The sequence below is a fragment of the Carya illinoinensis genome, chromosome 16 (genome assembly GCF_018687715.1).
Source record: "Carya illinoinensis cultivar Pawnee chromosome 16, C.illinoinensisPawnee_v1, whole genome shotgun sequence".
NCBI classification, from domain to species: Eukaryota; Viridiplantae; Streptophyta; class Magnoliopsida; order Fagales; family Juglandaceae; genus Carya; species Carya illinoinensis.
In genome coordinates, this window is record NC_056767.1 from 27,398,283 (window position 1) to 27,414,926 (window position 16,644).

At 37.6% G+C, this 16,644-nt stretch overlaps 1 protein-coding gene across 4 annotated transcripts; it reads left to right on the forward strand.

Annotated features, from left to right (window-relative positions):
- Positions 1–273: 273 nt before the first annotated feature.
- Positions 274–14,259, forward strand: LOC122299225 (protein argonaute 1-like). 4 transcript variants are annotated; one of them, XM_043109313.1, is made up of 23 exons: positions 274–456; positions 535–716; positions 1,032–1,717; positions 1,798–2,003; positions 2,089–2,238; positions 2,325–2,464; positions 2,651–2,760; positions 3,069–3,175; positions 3,281–3,419; positions 3,515–3,631; positions 4,459–4,566; positions 4,672–4,743; positions 10,128–10,250; positions 10,434–10,599; positions 10,722–10,987; positions 11,117–11,259; positions 11,446–11,508; positions 11,602–11,665; positions 11,802–11,937; positions 12,007–12,095; positions 12,184–12,278; positions 13,120–13,151; positions 13,791–14,259. In XM_043109313.1, exons 2-23 carry the CDS (start codon positions 695–697, stop codon positions 13,976–13,978), a joined length of 3,222 nt encoding a protein of 1,073 aa, XP_042965247.1. In that variant the 5' UTR covers positions 274–456; positions 535–694; the 3' UTR covers positions 13,979–14,259. The 4 variants fall into 4 exon arrangements, with proteins under 4 accessions (XP_042965247.1, XP_042965250.1, XP_042965251.1 ...); XM_043109315.1 differs by having other exon boundaries at positions 275–456; positions 12,022–12,095; XM_043109316.1 differs by lacking the exon at positions 12,184–12,278.
- Positions 14,260–16,644: the final 2,385 nt, after the last annotated feature.

Consider the following 16,644-nt stretch of genomic DNA (forward strand, 5'->3'; position numbering starts at 1 on the left):
GAGTAAATATAAAATTTATATAAAATAAATTAAGTTTTTAATAATAAATTATATTTTTTTTCAAATCAATTATATGATATTTAAGTATTCTACGATTATACGTAACATTACTTTTTATTTATTAATTATTTAAATGAAAGTTAGTTAAGTGTACAGCACAGCAAGCGCCAAGCAGAATAAATGTATAATTAAATAATTCTCCTTTGTACTGTCCAATTATTTAAAAAATAAATTTGTCCAAAAAAAAAAAAAAAATTAAAAAGTAAGACTTGTGTTAAATTGAGGGCTCCGTCTCCCCTGTTTTCTATCACTTTACTTCATTTTCTCGAGGGTGATAGTGGTTTTTTCGGGGGAAAAAGAGGTTTTTCGGGAGCGGTTTCTGAGCCAGTACCGGTGGTTTCACGGTTCCTCATTGCCTTATCGGTCACAATTTAATTTCGTCTCGTGATTTTCAGGGTTCGTGCTTTGGTCTGTTTTTGTACTCAGCTCTTACATTCTAGTTTCAGATTTTTTTTTTTTTTTCTTTTTTCTTAGGAGTGGATCATCTGTGCACAGTGATATGGAATGTTTCCCTTGCATTGCTTTCATGCTCTTTTCCCAGAAAATATCAGAACAAACTACTAAGTGGTAGCCAATGGTGTTTTTCTGGTGATTTTTAGACTCTGTTCTGGTGATCGAATTATCGTGGCTTTTGATGCTTGATTTGGGTGAAGACGGTAGGCTCCATTTTTCTAGGCATAAAAGATTAAAATAACGTCGTTAGTTTCACTATAGGATGCATGGTATCTCACCCATATTTCCCAGTTGAACATGAAAAGGTTTTCCCATTGTGAAGTAAGGTCGAAAACAGGCCCTTTTAGTAGTGGATTCGAATCTTTTGGTTGTTTTCTCTGATTGCAATCTGCACATTTTTCTTTATACGGTGATGATGAGGGATATGTTAATATCGATGTTGTAGATGGTCTTGGTTGTATGGGTTTGTGTTAGTTTGTAGACTCGGTGCTAATGTATTAATTATTCTCCGTGTGCAGACATCATCATGGTGAGGAAGAGGAGAACTGAACTTCCTAGCGGGGGTGAAAGCTCTCGGCCTCAGCAGGAAAGCAGTGGGGGTGGTAGTGGTGGTCGGGGTTACCAACCACGCCCTTCTGAGGGGACTGCTCCCCCCAGTCAGCAACATGGAGGAGGACAGCAAGGGGGTAGAGGTAGGGGCCCCCAAGGCAGTCGTAGTGTGGGGCACAGTGGTCGTGGAATGACACCGCAGCAGCAGTATGGTGGGCCACCTGAATATCAAGGCCATGGAAGGGGGGGACTGCCCCAGCAAGGTGGTCGTGGATGGTTTGGCAGTGGCGGCCATGGCGGCATGAGTGGTGGCCTTGGTGTAGGACCTTCAGCATCAATACCAGCAGATCCCAAACTTCCTGAGCTGCACCAAGCAATCCATGTTCCATATCAACCGGGGGTCATTTTGCCTGGGGGCACATCATCTGAGGCGAGTTCATCTACCCAACCACTCGAGTCATCTCAAGTGTCCCAGCAGTTTGAGAAACTCACCATCGAGGGTGCTTCCAGCCAGGCAATTCAACCTGTGCCAGCATCTAGTAAATCAATGAGGTTCCCTCTTCGGCCGGGCAAAGGTAGCACTGGAACAAAGTGTATAGTTAAGGCTAATCACTTCTTTGCTGAATTACCGGACAAAGATTTGCACCACTATGATGTGAGTCATCTCACCATGATTCTGTGTCTATGCAATGTTTTGCTTTCTTGCTTCCTTTTAAAATGATCTATGCATGGTAGGTTACGATTACTCCTGAGGTGCCGTCTCGTGCAGTCAACAGAGCTGTAATTGGACAGCTCGTGAGATTATACAGAGAAACACATTTGGGAAAGAGGCTCCCTGCCTATGATGGGCGGAAGAGTCTGTATACCGCTGGGCCACTCCCCTTTCAATCAAAGGCGTTTAGAATAGCACTTCCTGATGACGATGGATCTGGCGGCCAAAGGTTGAAATTCGAGTTATCTCTCTTGTCCTTTACGGTATTCATAGGTTGTTTGTGATTTATGGTGATGGTTTTTTTCTTGATGTAGGAGAGAGAGAGAATTCAAAGTTGCGATCAAATTTGTTGCATGTGCGGACCTGCACCATTTAGGACTCTTTTTGCAGGGTAGGCAAGCTGATGCACCCCAGGAAGCACTTCAAATTCTTGATATTGTCCTGCGTGAATTACCTACTTCTAGGTACTAAATTTTTTATTTTTAAATTGTATACATTTATAGAATATCATGGCTATTTGGAATGTCACATTGTTAATATTATGTGATAGACCCAGTTACTGTCCGGTGGGTCGTTCATTTTATTCCCCCGATCTGGGAAGAAGGCAGTCATTGGGTGGGGGTTTGGAGAGTTGGCGGGGTTTCTATCAAAGCATTCGTCCAACTCAGATGGGACTATCTTTGAATATCGGTATTTAATGTCACTTACCGTTTTTTTTGTTTATCTTTTGTCATACATTCCTTGTGCATTTCCTATCCTGTTGATAATTCAATATATTTTTCTCTCATATTTCTCATGGATTATGAAGTAGTATCTTATGGTCATTTTGGATTCTTGTTTATTCCTGCTGTGGTGACAATTTTAGCAATGCTGCAGACATAACTTCGACTGCTTTCTTTGAGCCATTGCCAGTAATTGAGTTTGTAATGCAACTGCTGAACCGGAACAATACATCTAAACCTTTATCTGATCCTGACCGTGTAAAGGTTAGACTTTGTTCTTCAATTTGATCATTTTTAAATTTTTGGACCGGAGCTGTAAGTGCTTTTGGTATTTTATTATTCTGCAGTTGTGTTTTTCCTCATTGCTACACATGTTGGTATATATATTTAGGCAATCTGGTAGGGAAACTTCCGAGGGTGTGGTGCACGGGACCGGGGTTTATTCTGCAGGGGTGGGTCCAAAGGGCCCTGCCTTGGAGAGGTTCCCCGACATCAAAAAAAAAAAAAAAAAAAAAAAAAAAATATTTAGGCAATCTGGCATTTTGATCATTGTTTTACACTTGCTTTAATAGATCAAAAAAGCCTTACGAGGAGTCAGAGTTGAGGTAACACACCGTGGAAATATGCGCAGAAAGTACCGCATATCTGGTTTAACATCGCAGGCCACACGTGAGCTGACGTAAGTATGATATCTTATTTTATTAACCCACCCCCATCCAAAAATGATTTTTTTTTTTTGAAAATTTGTGCTTGGTTTTCTGACACAGTTTGTTGATTGTTCTAGGTTTCCTATTGATGAAAGAGGTACAATGAAACCTGTGGTCGAGTACTTCTATGAATCATATGGCTTTGTTATTCAACATCCACAATGGCCATGTCTGCAAGTGGGGAATGAACAGAGACCAAATTATTTGCCAATGGAGGTAAACATATTATTGTGATTTTCAATTGTCATAAATCCAATGTTATTCGTTATATTACATGGATAAATGGATTTTAATAAATTTGTTGAATTCAGGTTTGTAAAATTGTTGAGGGTCAGAGGTACTCTAAAAAGTTGAATAAAGGACAGATTAGAAATTTACTTGGGGTGACTTGCCAGCGACCTCAGCAAACGGAGTATGATATAGTGAAGGTTCGTTCATGTTCAATGTCTCTTCTGTTTTCCCTTACGGATGTGTCATTTTGTTTGGCAATTTTCTGCCTAATGATTTTCCTTTTTTTTTTTTTTTTTTTTTTTTCTCTTTCTTGCATGGGAAGACTTTTATGTATTACAACACTTAATTTGTGTGGTTGATTAGTTTCATATTAACATGAAGCTTATCTTCCAATTTATGGGCTTAGGAATACCTCATGCCTTTGAAAGGGTTATTTCTACGAGTCTTTTGTCCTTTTGATATCATGATCCACTGTCTTTGTGTTTTGAATATTATTTGTAAGCAAACAAAGTTCAAAATGATGAATCTGGTTACCGCATGGCATGTACTTTTCTTTCATTCGTCATGTGCTAGATTGTTGGTCTAAGTTCAAACATTGGTCATGTGCTAGATAAATACACTTCAAATGTTTCTTTTTTTTGTTAAGTACACTTCTAATGTTTCTTAGCAGAGTATAAAGATTTTCTTTCTAGAAATAGGATCCATTGCAATTCTCCCACACCTTTCTTGTCCTTTTTAAAGAGTTTTTTCTAGCTCTGGCTATTTACTAATGATGTTGAATGCGTTTATGGGTATTGAAATACATGCTCAATTTTTTGAAGTTTTATGAACAATCAAAAAGTGAGTACACGGACTGGTGTATACATCAAGATAGACCTAATTAGAGAAATAACAACACATGTTCTATTTTGATCATTAAAAAACACAATGTTATATTTAAATTGTGTAACCAAGAGCTTGTTAAAGTACAAACAGTTTTTACTTTTTTTGTGTCCCTTATATTGGAAAATTTTCTGACCTTCAGACAGTTCGTCACAATGCTTACCATGATGATCCTTATGCAAAGGAATTTGGTATTATAATCAGTGAGCAGCTGGCTACAGTTGAAGCTCGTACTCTTCCTGCACCACGGGTATTATATCTGTATTTAGATTACTGTTAGGTTTGTCAAGTTTCTCCTAGTAATTTTTGTGAGCATCAATATTGTCGTATTGAGTGTGTTTATTGGAATGTGCAGCTGAAATATCACGATGCAGGAAGAGAAAAAGATTGCCTGCCACAAGTTGGACAATGGAATATGACAAATAAGGTATTTTTTAGCAAAAGAATTACTATTTGTTCACATATTGTACACTTGATATGACATTTACTTATCAAAAAAGGAAATTATATGGCATTGACTTCCCGCAAGGGAAAGGGGAGGTGGGGCTTTGGGAGTGGTTTCAAGGCCTGTTGGGCGTGAGTTGGTACCAATGTGATGCCCCATATTGAGTGAGTATAGGTGGTGAATGAGATCATAAATTGCTTGGGAAGGAAAAGTTCTTGCTCTTTATAATGATTTTAATATGCTCCACTTGTACCATTGGCTAGTTCTTTTTCAGAGTATGACCCAGATGTGACTTGGGCCTTCATTTGGGGCGTTCAAATGGTATTAGAGCCGATCTTAATAAAAAATGTGGGACTTGAGCTGTGCCACTATAATGAAATGCCCCAACAAGGACATGGAGAATTTAAGGGGGGAGATTGTGATACCATATATTGAGTGAGTGTAGGTGGTGAATTGGATCTCACATTGTTTGGGAGGGAAAAGTTCTTGCTTTTTATAATGATTTTAATGAGCTCCAATTTTACCATTGATGAGTCCTTTTTTAGTATGGCCAATATGTAGCTTGGGCCTTCCTTTGGGGCATTAGAAGCAATTAAGCCCGTTTTCTATTTTGTAGTGTAGAAAATGTTTCTACTTTATGGACATTATCCCCTTATACAGTTAGATGTCTAATTGAGCGTCTATATGAGTGTTTGTCTTGGGTTAGGGATACCTCCAAGATCAAAAATTTTGTGAGTCAGGTACAAGAAGATTGCTTTACATTATGAACTCAATTGTAATATCCTAATAAACCAAGTTTGGTTTCCATGGCCATTGGCAAACGAACTCTATCAACTGGGACTAGAACATTTTTTTATTTTATTTTATTTTTTATGACAGGGCAACCATCTCACAGTAGAGCTCTTAGGACTCACCCATAGAACCTAAACCCCCGGGGAGACTAGCACAAAAACCCTCCGCCATGGCCTCCCACTTAAATCGCAGTTTGATCCCAATTAAATCGCATATTACAATTGAGTTCGTTTACATTATGAACTCAATTGTAATATGCTAATAAACCAAGTTTGGTTTCCATGGCCACTAGCAAATGAACTCTATCAACTGGGACTAGAACATTATTTTATTTTATTTTTTATGACGGGACAACCATCTCACAGTAGAGCTCTTAGGACTCACCCATAGAACCTAAACCCCCGGGGAGACTAGCACAAAAACCCTCCGCCGTGGCCTCCCACTTAAATCGCAGTTTCATTCCAAGGGGAATCGAACTTGTGACATGGGGCACATGCACACAAGTTCGCCCTTACCGCTTGGGCTACCTGTGGGTGGGTAATGAGACTAGAACAGAAAAGCAAATAGTGAGTCAAATACCTAGTAAGGAATACATCACATAGTAAACATTACCATAGATTAATAAGTTTCCACTTCTAAATAACATGCATGACTTTAACATCTTACAATAGATTATGTAAGAAGAAAACGTCTTACAATAAATTTCGGCAGCTTTAAGAGATGGTCATTCAACAATTTGGCAAGAACACTCTAGGGAAAAGACTTGTGGGGCTGGCGGCACAGCAAAGGAATTCTCTCTAATGTATGGGCAGTGTGATTAGGTTGTGGGAGAGGGAGGAAAATTTCTGGGCTTTCTTTTCATTAGGGCTGGTGGCACAAGACAGAATTATGGGGTGTTTTCCTGCTCCTTGCTGCTTCTTGTTTATAAGGATTTGAAATCGCTAGGGCTAATCACAAGAAGGGGGTGGCAGCTATTGGGGTTTGAGTTTTGGTGTGAGGGGTGGCACTTAGCCGATTGCTATTTTGTGAAAGATGAAAACCCTAGTTCGTTGAGTGGGTTGGCAGCTTGGTTAAAGATAGGGGCTGTCATGTTTTGGGTAGACCTACGAAATATGTGATGAGAGGTGATAGAGGCAGCCCTTGCTAGGGTTTCTGAGTGATTATCTAGTATGTAATTTTTTTTTTTTTATAAGTAATAAGATATTTCATTGATATAAAGATAGGCATAGCCCAAGTACACTAGAGGTATACAAAAGCATACACCTATTTAAGAACTAGAAACCGTTACAAGGAAATCATGGAAGCTGTGACCATTTAGATCTAAAGCAATGGCCCACAAAAACAAGGAACGTTCTTAAATGAAATATCCAAAAAAAAACTCCTAAACTCTTTCAAGGAACATTCCTGATCCTCAAAAAGTCTCTCGTTACATTCACTCCAAATACAGTAAAAAATACAAATAGGGGCCATCTTCCATACAACTGCAATTTGTGGTGTCCCAGTGAGTCCTCTCCAACATGCTAAAAGTTCAAGCACCCTGCCCGGCATCACCCATGCTATTACCATCTTGCTGAAAAAATAATTCCAGATATCTCTAGCAAACTCACAATGTAAAAGTAGATGATTTGATGTTTCCCCACTCTTACGACACAAGCAGCGCCAATCTGTTATTATAAGGCCCCGTCTTCTAAGATTATAATTAGTCAATATCTTCTCTAGGGCTGCTGTTCAGGCAAAGAAAGCGGCCTTGGTGGGTGCTTTACTCCTCCAAATATTCTTCCAAGGGAAAGAATGCCTTTGTTACCCGCTAATAGAGTCATAAAAAAAGTGTACCGTGAATTTCCCTTTCTTAGAGGGTCTCCAAATCATCTCATCTTCAGTTGTGGTAGCTAAAGGAATGTTATACAGTAAGTTAAAAAAATCCACCAGAATATTCACTTCCCAGTCATGTGCATCCCGAGTAAGGCTGATGTTCCACTCTTGTGAACCTTGGAGAATTACCCGCAAATCAACCACCATGGCTTCTAGTTCCCTTGCAATACTGAAAATTGAGGGGAAAGCATCCATCGAAGCTGTGTCTCCCACGCACGTATCCTTCCAAAAAGCTAATTCTACTTCCATCCCCCAAGCATAACCGAGTATTACTAGCAAAAGAGTCCAAACCTTTACGTATGAACTTCAATAACCACACTCCATAGGACCCCTTTCCCTCTTTTGAACACCAACACCCCCCCCCCCCCCCCCCCCGGCGCCCCGTTCACAACCATATTTCAAGTCAATCATCCCTTTCCATAAAACTCCCCTCTCATAGTTATAATGCCATAAACAGTTACCTAGTAATGCCCTATTAAGAGTCCTCACATTCCAAACCCCCAAACCACCATCTCTCATGGGAGTACAAGCCTTTTCCCATCCCACCAAATGAAACTTAAACTCCTCTCCTATTCCACTCCATAAAAAGTCACGTTGAAGTTTCTCCATTCTATTTGCAATGCTAGCGGGGAGGGGGAATAAGGACAAGTAATATGTGGGAAGATTTGATAGAGTACTCTAATAAGGGTGATCCGCCCCCCTTTTGATAAATACAACCTTTCCACTCGGCCAACCTACACTCAAAATTTTCCAAAACCCCCTCCCAAATGGACTTAGCGTTGAAAGAAGCCCTCAATGGAAGCCCAAGATACTTCAACGGCAAGGAAGAAACCACACACCCTAATATGTTAGCCAACGTATTTATGTTACTCACATCCCAAGATTAATTTTCAACTCGGAAACAGCTTCAAAACAAAGTAAGATGACCTTCAGAGATTGAATATGTGCTGCATTTGCCTCACATAAAAGCAAGGTATCATCTGCAAACAAAAAGTGAGAAATAGTGGTATGGCCGTGGGATCTTCCATTGAAAAGCCAGAAAAAAAAATCCTTCCCTTATTGCCACCGACTCCATTCTACTTAGTGGCTCAATTACTAATACAAATAAGAGTGGTGATAATGGATCTCCTTATCGTAATCCCCGTGAGCTATTGAAGGAGCCCATACAATCTCCATTTACCAAGACCGAAAAACGGGCCGTGGACACACAATGCCTTATCCACTTCCTCCATCTTTCCCCAAACCCACATCTACTCAATAGATATATCAAAAAATCCCAATTAACATGATTGTATGCCTTCTCCATATCTAGTTTACAAATAATACCTGGAATTCCCGACCTGATTCTACTATCCAAGCATTCATTGGCGATGAGAACTGAATCTAGTATTTGTCTCCCCCTCACAAAGGCATTTTGGGATTTAGAGATAATCTTTTACATCACCGTGCTCATCCTATTAGCTAGAACCTTAGATAGTAACTTATCCACACTACCCACAAGACTGATTGGTCTAAAATCTTGTACTTCTATTGCACCAGCCTTTTTAGGGACTAAAGCGATAAATGTAGCATTTAAGCTTTTTTCAAATTTCCTGTGAGTGGAAAACTCCTGAAAAACCAGCATTACATCTTCTCTCCCCACCTCCCAGCAAGTCTTAAAAAAAGCCATAGTGAAACCATCCAGGCCTGAATCTTTATCTGTATTCATTTTCCTAAGTACTTGGTATACCTCTTCCTCTTCAAAATGTCTCTCCAACCAAACCATACTATCTTGGTCAATACTCTCAAAAGCTAGTCCATCCACTTTAGGGCTCCATGCAAGAGGTTTTGACAATAAGTTTTCAAAATGGCCAGCCACATATTCCTTCATCACCACCTGATCAGAAGAAGCAACTCCATCAATATTCAATGACTGAATGGAATTAAACCTCCTATATGCATTAGCCACTTAAGCAATCATTTAATGCTTTAAGGAACCACCTTGCCGTGCTGAACCCCAGAATAACCTCTTTCACCACCTTCCAACCTTTCTCTGTAAGGTAGACAAACCTCCCATCCCTTGCTACCTCAAAAGCCTTAGATTCAATCACTACTAGTTTCCTCATAACTCACTGTAAACTAACTAGCTCCCCACTACAAGCACCAAAACTTCACTAGAATGAAAGAGCAAAACTTTTCATCATCAGAGTTTTGGTTGTACGGAGAGAAAATATTTTGGTGAAATTGGTCCAGAAAATGTTCAATGTAAATTTTTTTATAAAAAGTTATAAATTTTTTTTATAAAAAATTCCATAGTTTACTCAGAATTTCGGCAGCCCTCATATTGGTTAATCCTAGAGTTTTGGTCAAAGTGGGCTGGCTGTAAACAGCCCTATTTCTCAGTAGTTTCCTATTACTAAGTTATAGAAATCCTTCCCAAAATACCCTAGGTGTTGGCAGCCGTCAGGGTAATTATACCTAGGGTTTTCTATTATTGACAGAAATGCTTTGACAGCTTCCCAGTCTGTCTAGGGCTTTTTTTATTTACTGGCATATAAACGATATGTGTATTTATTTATTTCGTGGGAGGATGTGAATGCATGCATGCTTATAGATATATTATGCTGTTGTCCTGTTCTCTCGGATTTCTGCTTTTTAACCTTCATATAATTGGCATAACATTATCTTAGTTTGATTTTGTCGTGTTGTGGTTTTTACTGCAGAGAATGGTTAATGGGGGAGTGGTCAACAATTGGATTTGCATAAATTTCTCACGCGATGTGCAAGACAGTGTGGCGCGTTCATTTTGCCATGACCTTGCTCAAATGTGTTGCATTTCAGGCATGGTATGGTGCTTGAAAGACTTGTATTGATCAATCTCCATAATGTTGTTCCATCTTTTTAACATTTAATTATGGGCAGTTTGGTGTTCCTCTCGTAATCTGTGTACTTGGGCTATGCCATGTTGTAATAAAATCTTTCATTACCTGTTGGAAAAAAAAAAACATTTGATTATGGGCTGTTTGTAGGCATTTAATCTTGAACCAGTACTTCCACCAGTGACTGGCCGTCCTGATCAGGTTGATAGAGTCCTGAAAACTCGGTACCACGATGCCATGACTAGACTCCAGCCTCAGAGAAAGGGGCTTGACCTGGCTATCTTTATTTTGCCAGACGAAAATGGTTCTCTTTATGGTAGGAAACTTGATTAACTGACCGAATTTGCTTTTGGAATCTGGTTCTGATATTGGGATCCTTCTTTATGTTGTTCTGATATTGGGATCCTTCTTTATGTTAACTTTTAATTTCACCTACAGGTGATTTGAAGCGGATCTGCGAGACAGATCTTGGACTTGTTTCCCAATGCTGCTTGACGAAGCTTGTATTTGATGTCAAGAGGAGGAAGCAAAGTCTGGCAAATGTGGCATTGAAGATAAATGTCAAGGTGGGAGGAAGGAATACTGTACTTGTTGATGCACTCTCCTGGCGCATACCTTTTGTCAGTGACCTGCCCACCATAATTTTTGGTGCTGATGTTACCCATCCTCATCCAGGAGAGGATTCAAGCCCATCAATTGCGGCTGTATGTTATTTCAGTTTATTACTGTGCTTCACTTGTTTATGCCTTTTCATTGTCTCGTCCGCTACAGGTTTTTTTAAGAGTTTCAAGGTTGTCATATATAATATACCATGATAATTTGATTTGCTTCAGGTTGTGGCATCTCAAGATTGGCCAGAAATCACGAAGTATGCTGGTTTGGTTTGTGCTCAAGCCCATCGAGTAGAGCTGATCCAAGATCTCTTCAAGACATCGCAGGATCCTGTAAGAGGGACAGTGTCTGGTGGCATGATTAGGTATCTTGAACCTTTCCGTCTTCTTATTTTTACTTTTATTTTTCTTATGATATATGGTTGAAACCACAGCTGCACGGCAGGATCCTGGTAGTGGGACAGGATGTTTTCTACAGTGAATTCTAAACTAATTCTTTTGGGTGGAGCTTTTGTGGTGTTGGTTTAAGTTACTTTTATCTTTTCATACAGGGAACTACTCATATCTTTCCGTTCAGCAACTGGGCAGAAACCAAAACGTATCATATTTTACAGGTATTGTCCCATTTTCCTGCCACTGCAGTCTAGACACTTCTGTTGCCATCTGCCATCTAATAAAAAGCATCTCCTTACATCTCCTTTCTGCAGGGATGGTGTGAGTGAAGGGCAGTTCTATCAAGTCTTGCTGTATGAACTTGATGCTATCCGTAAGGTGAATTTACATTGCTGGATTGTTAACTTTACAGCCTTCTATTTCCTACCCCTTTTTTTTTTTTTTTTTTTTTTCAGTTGGAGTATCGTTGGATCATGCTTGCTTGTCTTATATTCCCTGTTTAACTTATTTTTAGGCTTGTGCCTCTCTGGAGCCGAACTATCAACCTCCTGTGACTTTTGTTGTGGTTCAGAAGCGCCATCACACAAGGTTGTTTGCCAACAACCATCATGATCACAATACAGTTGATAGGAGCGGAAACATATTGCCTGGTAGGTATTTTGTTTGGTTTTGAAATTTAGATTTTATGTTGCTAAGATTTTATTTTCCTCATGTTGTAGCGTTGGATTTTATAGGGACAGTTGTAGATTCCCAAATTTGTCATCCTACTGAGTTTGACTTCTACCTTTGTTCTCATGCTGGAATTAAGGTACCATTCTTCTTATAGGAGGCCGTATTTATGCTGCTTAAGAACAAGGATTTTAATTCTCTGATGTTGTGCCTAACATGTAAAACAGGGCACAAGTCGTCCAGCTCATTACCATGTACTCTGGGATGAGAACAAGTTTACAGCCGATGGGCTGCAGTCCCTTACAAATAATCTTTGCTACACGTCAGTACCATGATCTTTCTTCTAGTATTAGTTGAACTAAGACCTGTGACATTGGCTTGAATGAATAAATTTTTTAATGAAAAAATCATTTTTAACTATAAGTGTTCCTTGAACTCTTATACAATAAATAAAACTGTTAAAATGGTGTCATTACATTAACACCTTGATCTCCGCCATATAGTCTTCTTCGTTTCTAAGTTAGTGATGGAAAAAACCTCACTTGAGTGGAGAGAGTGCCAAAAAGTATAATTGACCATTAAGAGTAATAACTTGTTGGTCATTTAACTTCATCTTATATTTAATAATTGCTCATGAATCCATTGGTTACAATACTAAATATACATGAGCTAAGAAAACGAAAAAGATCTATTGGGAAAACTAGAAAACCTATGGGCCATTTAAATTTATCTGAGATTCAATAATCTCTTTTGAATTCCTTTTTTTTTTCGGGCATGATCTTTTTTTAATTCATTGGTGACAAAACTGGAAATCCATGAGTTGAAAAAATCAACAAGAGGTGTTGGGAAAACTAAAAGACTACCAAATTTGATTAAAAATGACCAAATTGGGTGTATTGTTTTTCTAACTTTACTAGTAATAGATTCTAAAAAGGATGAATAAAAGCTACCAACTTTAAGTGAAATCATTCACTTAAATAAATATTATTTCTCACATGGATAATAGATTCTTTGTTTTCCTGTTGTCCTCTCCTGTAAACGTGGTACATAAATGATTACCGCTACAATCTCAATTGCCATCTGATTCATTTATGTGCCATCTCACGTCTAATTAAACGTTGGTTATAGTGATTATTGGTTTCACGTTCTTTTTTTCGCCCCAGGTATGCAAGGTGCACTCGCTCTGTTTCCATTGGTGATCTCTCTCTCTCTCTCTCTCTCTCTCGGAAGCATGCATCATTTAAATTAAACATACACATGTTTGAACGTCTGCGCTCATTTCTATCTGTTTATTTTGATGATCCTCAATACAGAAGAAAAAAATTCAGTAATTACTAAGGTCTCGTTTGGCTACATAGATGAGATGAGATAAAAGTTGAATAAAATATTATTAGGATATAAGTTTTTTAATATTATTTTTGTTTTAGAATTTTAAAAGGCTGAATTGTTTTTTGTATTTTATTTGAAAGTTTGAGAAAATTATAATAATTAGATGAGATGAGATGAGACGAGACAGTTTGCAAAAATAATCCAGGCCTAAATATGGGACTATAGGAGTGCACTCAATCCTCAAAAAAGAGGATTTGATGGTATATCAAGGAGACAAAGAATTTAAGCCAAAATACCAAATGAAAATAGATCGATTTTTTTTTTTTTTTTATATTCCGAGTAAGTACATATTTTGCTCGAATCTCTCTCATAATCCTACAGAACAATATTCTCACTGGAGTAAATACACTAATTACTTTAAATATAAGAAGCTTTGTTGCCTGATTGTTGTTTTTTGCTTAGAGTATAGATTGCCCATTTATTAACTGGTTCTTTAATTTGGCAGTGCCCCCTGCATATTATGCTCATCTTGCTGCTTTCCGAGCTCGGTTCTATATGGACCCAGGGTCCTCAGAAAGTGGTTCCGTGCGCGAAGCAGGTCCACGAAGCAGTCGTGGACCTGGAGTAAATGCTGCTGTGCGCCCCCTACCTGCACTCAAGGAGAATGTCAAGAGGGTCATGTTCTACTGTTAGGCTTGTGGGCTCCTGGCAGAGATCAACTTATGGATTATTATTAGGATCCTGTTCTATTATATTCCTGTAAGCTTTCACTGCAGTATGTTAATTTGCGTTGTTTTTTTAAACGACTATCCGTGAGGTTTCCTCTTGCGGTTTTTCTATGGTTGTTCTGATCCTTGCCCCGGTTGTTAAACCGCCGCTAGGCGTTTGCATTTGATATTGTTAAACAGATTCTGAAAGTTTGATAATTTTCTGTGGCATCTCATGAAAATGTGCCGTATTAACTTTTTTCCACCCCTAAATAGGCTTCTTTCTGGTTTTACCTTTTCTTGGAAAATATGTGCTATAATACCTTTTTCTATCCATTCTCAAAGAGTCTGAGACTGATATGTGCCTTCCAAGAATACTTCTCAGCTAAAATGTTATTGTACATCCGTACGCCTTAAGAAAAACATTTGGCAAATAAGTAAAAACACGTTAGTATGCAAGTTTCGTACATTCATTTTAAAAAATAGTAATTTGTTATTACAAAATTTATTTTTTTATGTAAATCTTATATTTACCTATATATTTTAAAGAGAATGCGTGGGGCTTATATATCTTAAGACTGCAAGTATCATTTCTTTTAGATAAATTTGTCAATGAATCAATACTTTTTTACATACATATATACATGGCATTTTGTTTCTCTCAAGTAAACAGTCATTTTTCTGAAATCTCTCCCCTATGCTCCATTGGAGGCAGGAATTAAACATTATTTCAATCAATTTAATGGATCAATCATATTTCCATGTTCATTATTTCAAAATGTAATTGGATTCATTTTCAAGGATTTCCGAATTTAGAATTGTTCATGTCCGACTTTGACTTATTTTTTAGTTAGATGTATTGTGTTAAAAAACAAACGATTTAAGTTTTGAACTATAGTTTTAGCAAAATAAAATGTTACATAATGACTTTCATTTTTTATACGGGTGATCCCTTATTTTCAAAGGGCTCAAAACTCAATATTTACATATACTATTTTTACAATATATTTCACATGAGAAATATTTTTATAAAAATAATATTGTTTTATAAAAATAACTCTATATTATAATATTATTGTGAAATATGGTATAAAAATGTGTTGTTTATGTATGATTAAATCATGTGGGACAATGTTAAAAGCAAAAAGTATATCATCTTTAGCCAATCGCAGAATAGAGAGATTAGGAGAAAAGGCTGACACAATGCATGGCTTACATTTAAAAAAGATTATAATAAAAAGTATACTTTCGGAGCTAGCTCTTAAATTAACATTTCTTTTGGGTTAATTTATGTTATAATTTATAATAATATATCATTGAAACTGACAATATGACTATATTGGATGATTGACGGCGGTTTTATTTCAATCAGGGGTGGCCGGGTGGGTCTACGGTAACCGTTGGGAGCTCCCGCTCCCGCTCCCGCTCATTCTGTCTTCCTCTTATTCTGTTTTATTATTATTATTATTATTATTATTTTAAATTAATATTTTTCACATCTTAAATATACAATCATTTTTACATACTCCAGTAATATAATTGGTTGGATTAAATTTTTTTAATATACAACCAATCATATCACTGGAGTGCACAAAAGAATACACAAAAATGACTGCATATAGAATTTTTGTTACAAGTAATTGAGAATTCATGAATCATAATGTGAGATAATTAAGTTATTTAATACTAAAAAGTAATGCTACTGTGACGCCCCCAAATTTAGTTTGGGATCAGACGGACATTTGAAGCGTCAAGACATGCAACACAAGGTTACCTGCCCCCGTTCATGACATATAAGATGCAATGTTCCTAACATGCATATAACATTATATAATATTCGCAGCGGATAATTTTTTTTTCTTTAGCAATACTATGCACCAAATTGAAAATATCCCAAATGCTTAAAACATACTTCATACACAAAAACCCATTGAATAGATCACAACACTAGTCCAAAATGGTTATGATCCAAAAAGTACTAAAGATGCAACTCCATTGTACAAGTAGTAATTTACGTTAACTACTATATTAACATTGACGTCGCACCGTCGCTTAGTCAACTGTGTCTAGTTGATCAGCTCCTGATTCTCCTTCAGGTCCTGTAACAAGATTTACCATTCGAGGAGAATGGTAGTTGGGACTACCAAAGTGAGATTTGATTACAAATCTCAGTAAGTTAACAAAAAAAACTTCCACACAAGCTAATGATGCATGGATGACAGTAAAAGCATAAATGCATAATCAAATTCATAAGTAATTAAAGCATAACTTGGAGTACAACATAGCATAATTGACATAACTTAAATTGAAACATGAACTGAACTTGACTTAACATGAACTTGATCTGAAACTTGACTTAGCATGAACTTGCTTTGAAACTTGAATTAACATGAAAAATACATACTCCACAGTTGTTGTGGCCCAATATATTCTACGTGTAAATACATACTCCACAGTTGTTGTGGCCCCATGTATTCTACACAAACTTGACTTAACATGAAAAATACATACTCCACAGTTGTTGTGGCCCCATGTATTCTACGTGTAAATACATACTCCACAGTTGTTGTGGCCCCATGTATTCTACGGAAACTTATTCTTTAACTGCTTAAATACATACTCCATAGTTGTTGTGGCCCCATGTATTCTACG

Coding starts and splice junctions, on each gene's coding strand:
- LOC122299225 (XM_043109313.1), top strand. CDS start 695: ATGCTTGATTTGGGTGAAGACG. Junction 11,666..11,801: donor AACTTGATGCTATCCGTAAG/GTGAATTTACAT, acceptor ACTTATTTTTAG/GCTTGTGCCTCTCTGGAGCC. Junction 12,279..13,119: donor ACAAATAATCTTTGCTACAC/GTCAGTACCATG, acceptor TTTTCGCCCCAG/GTATGCAAGGTGCACTCGCT.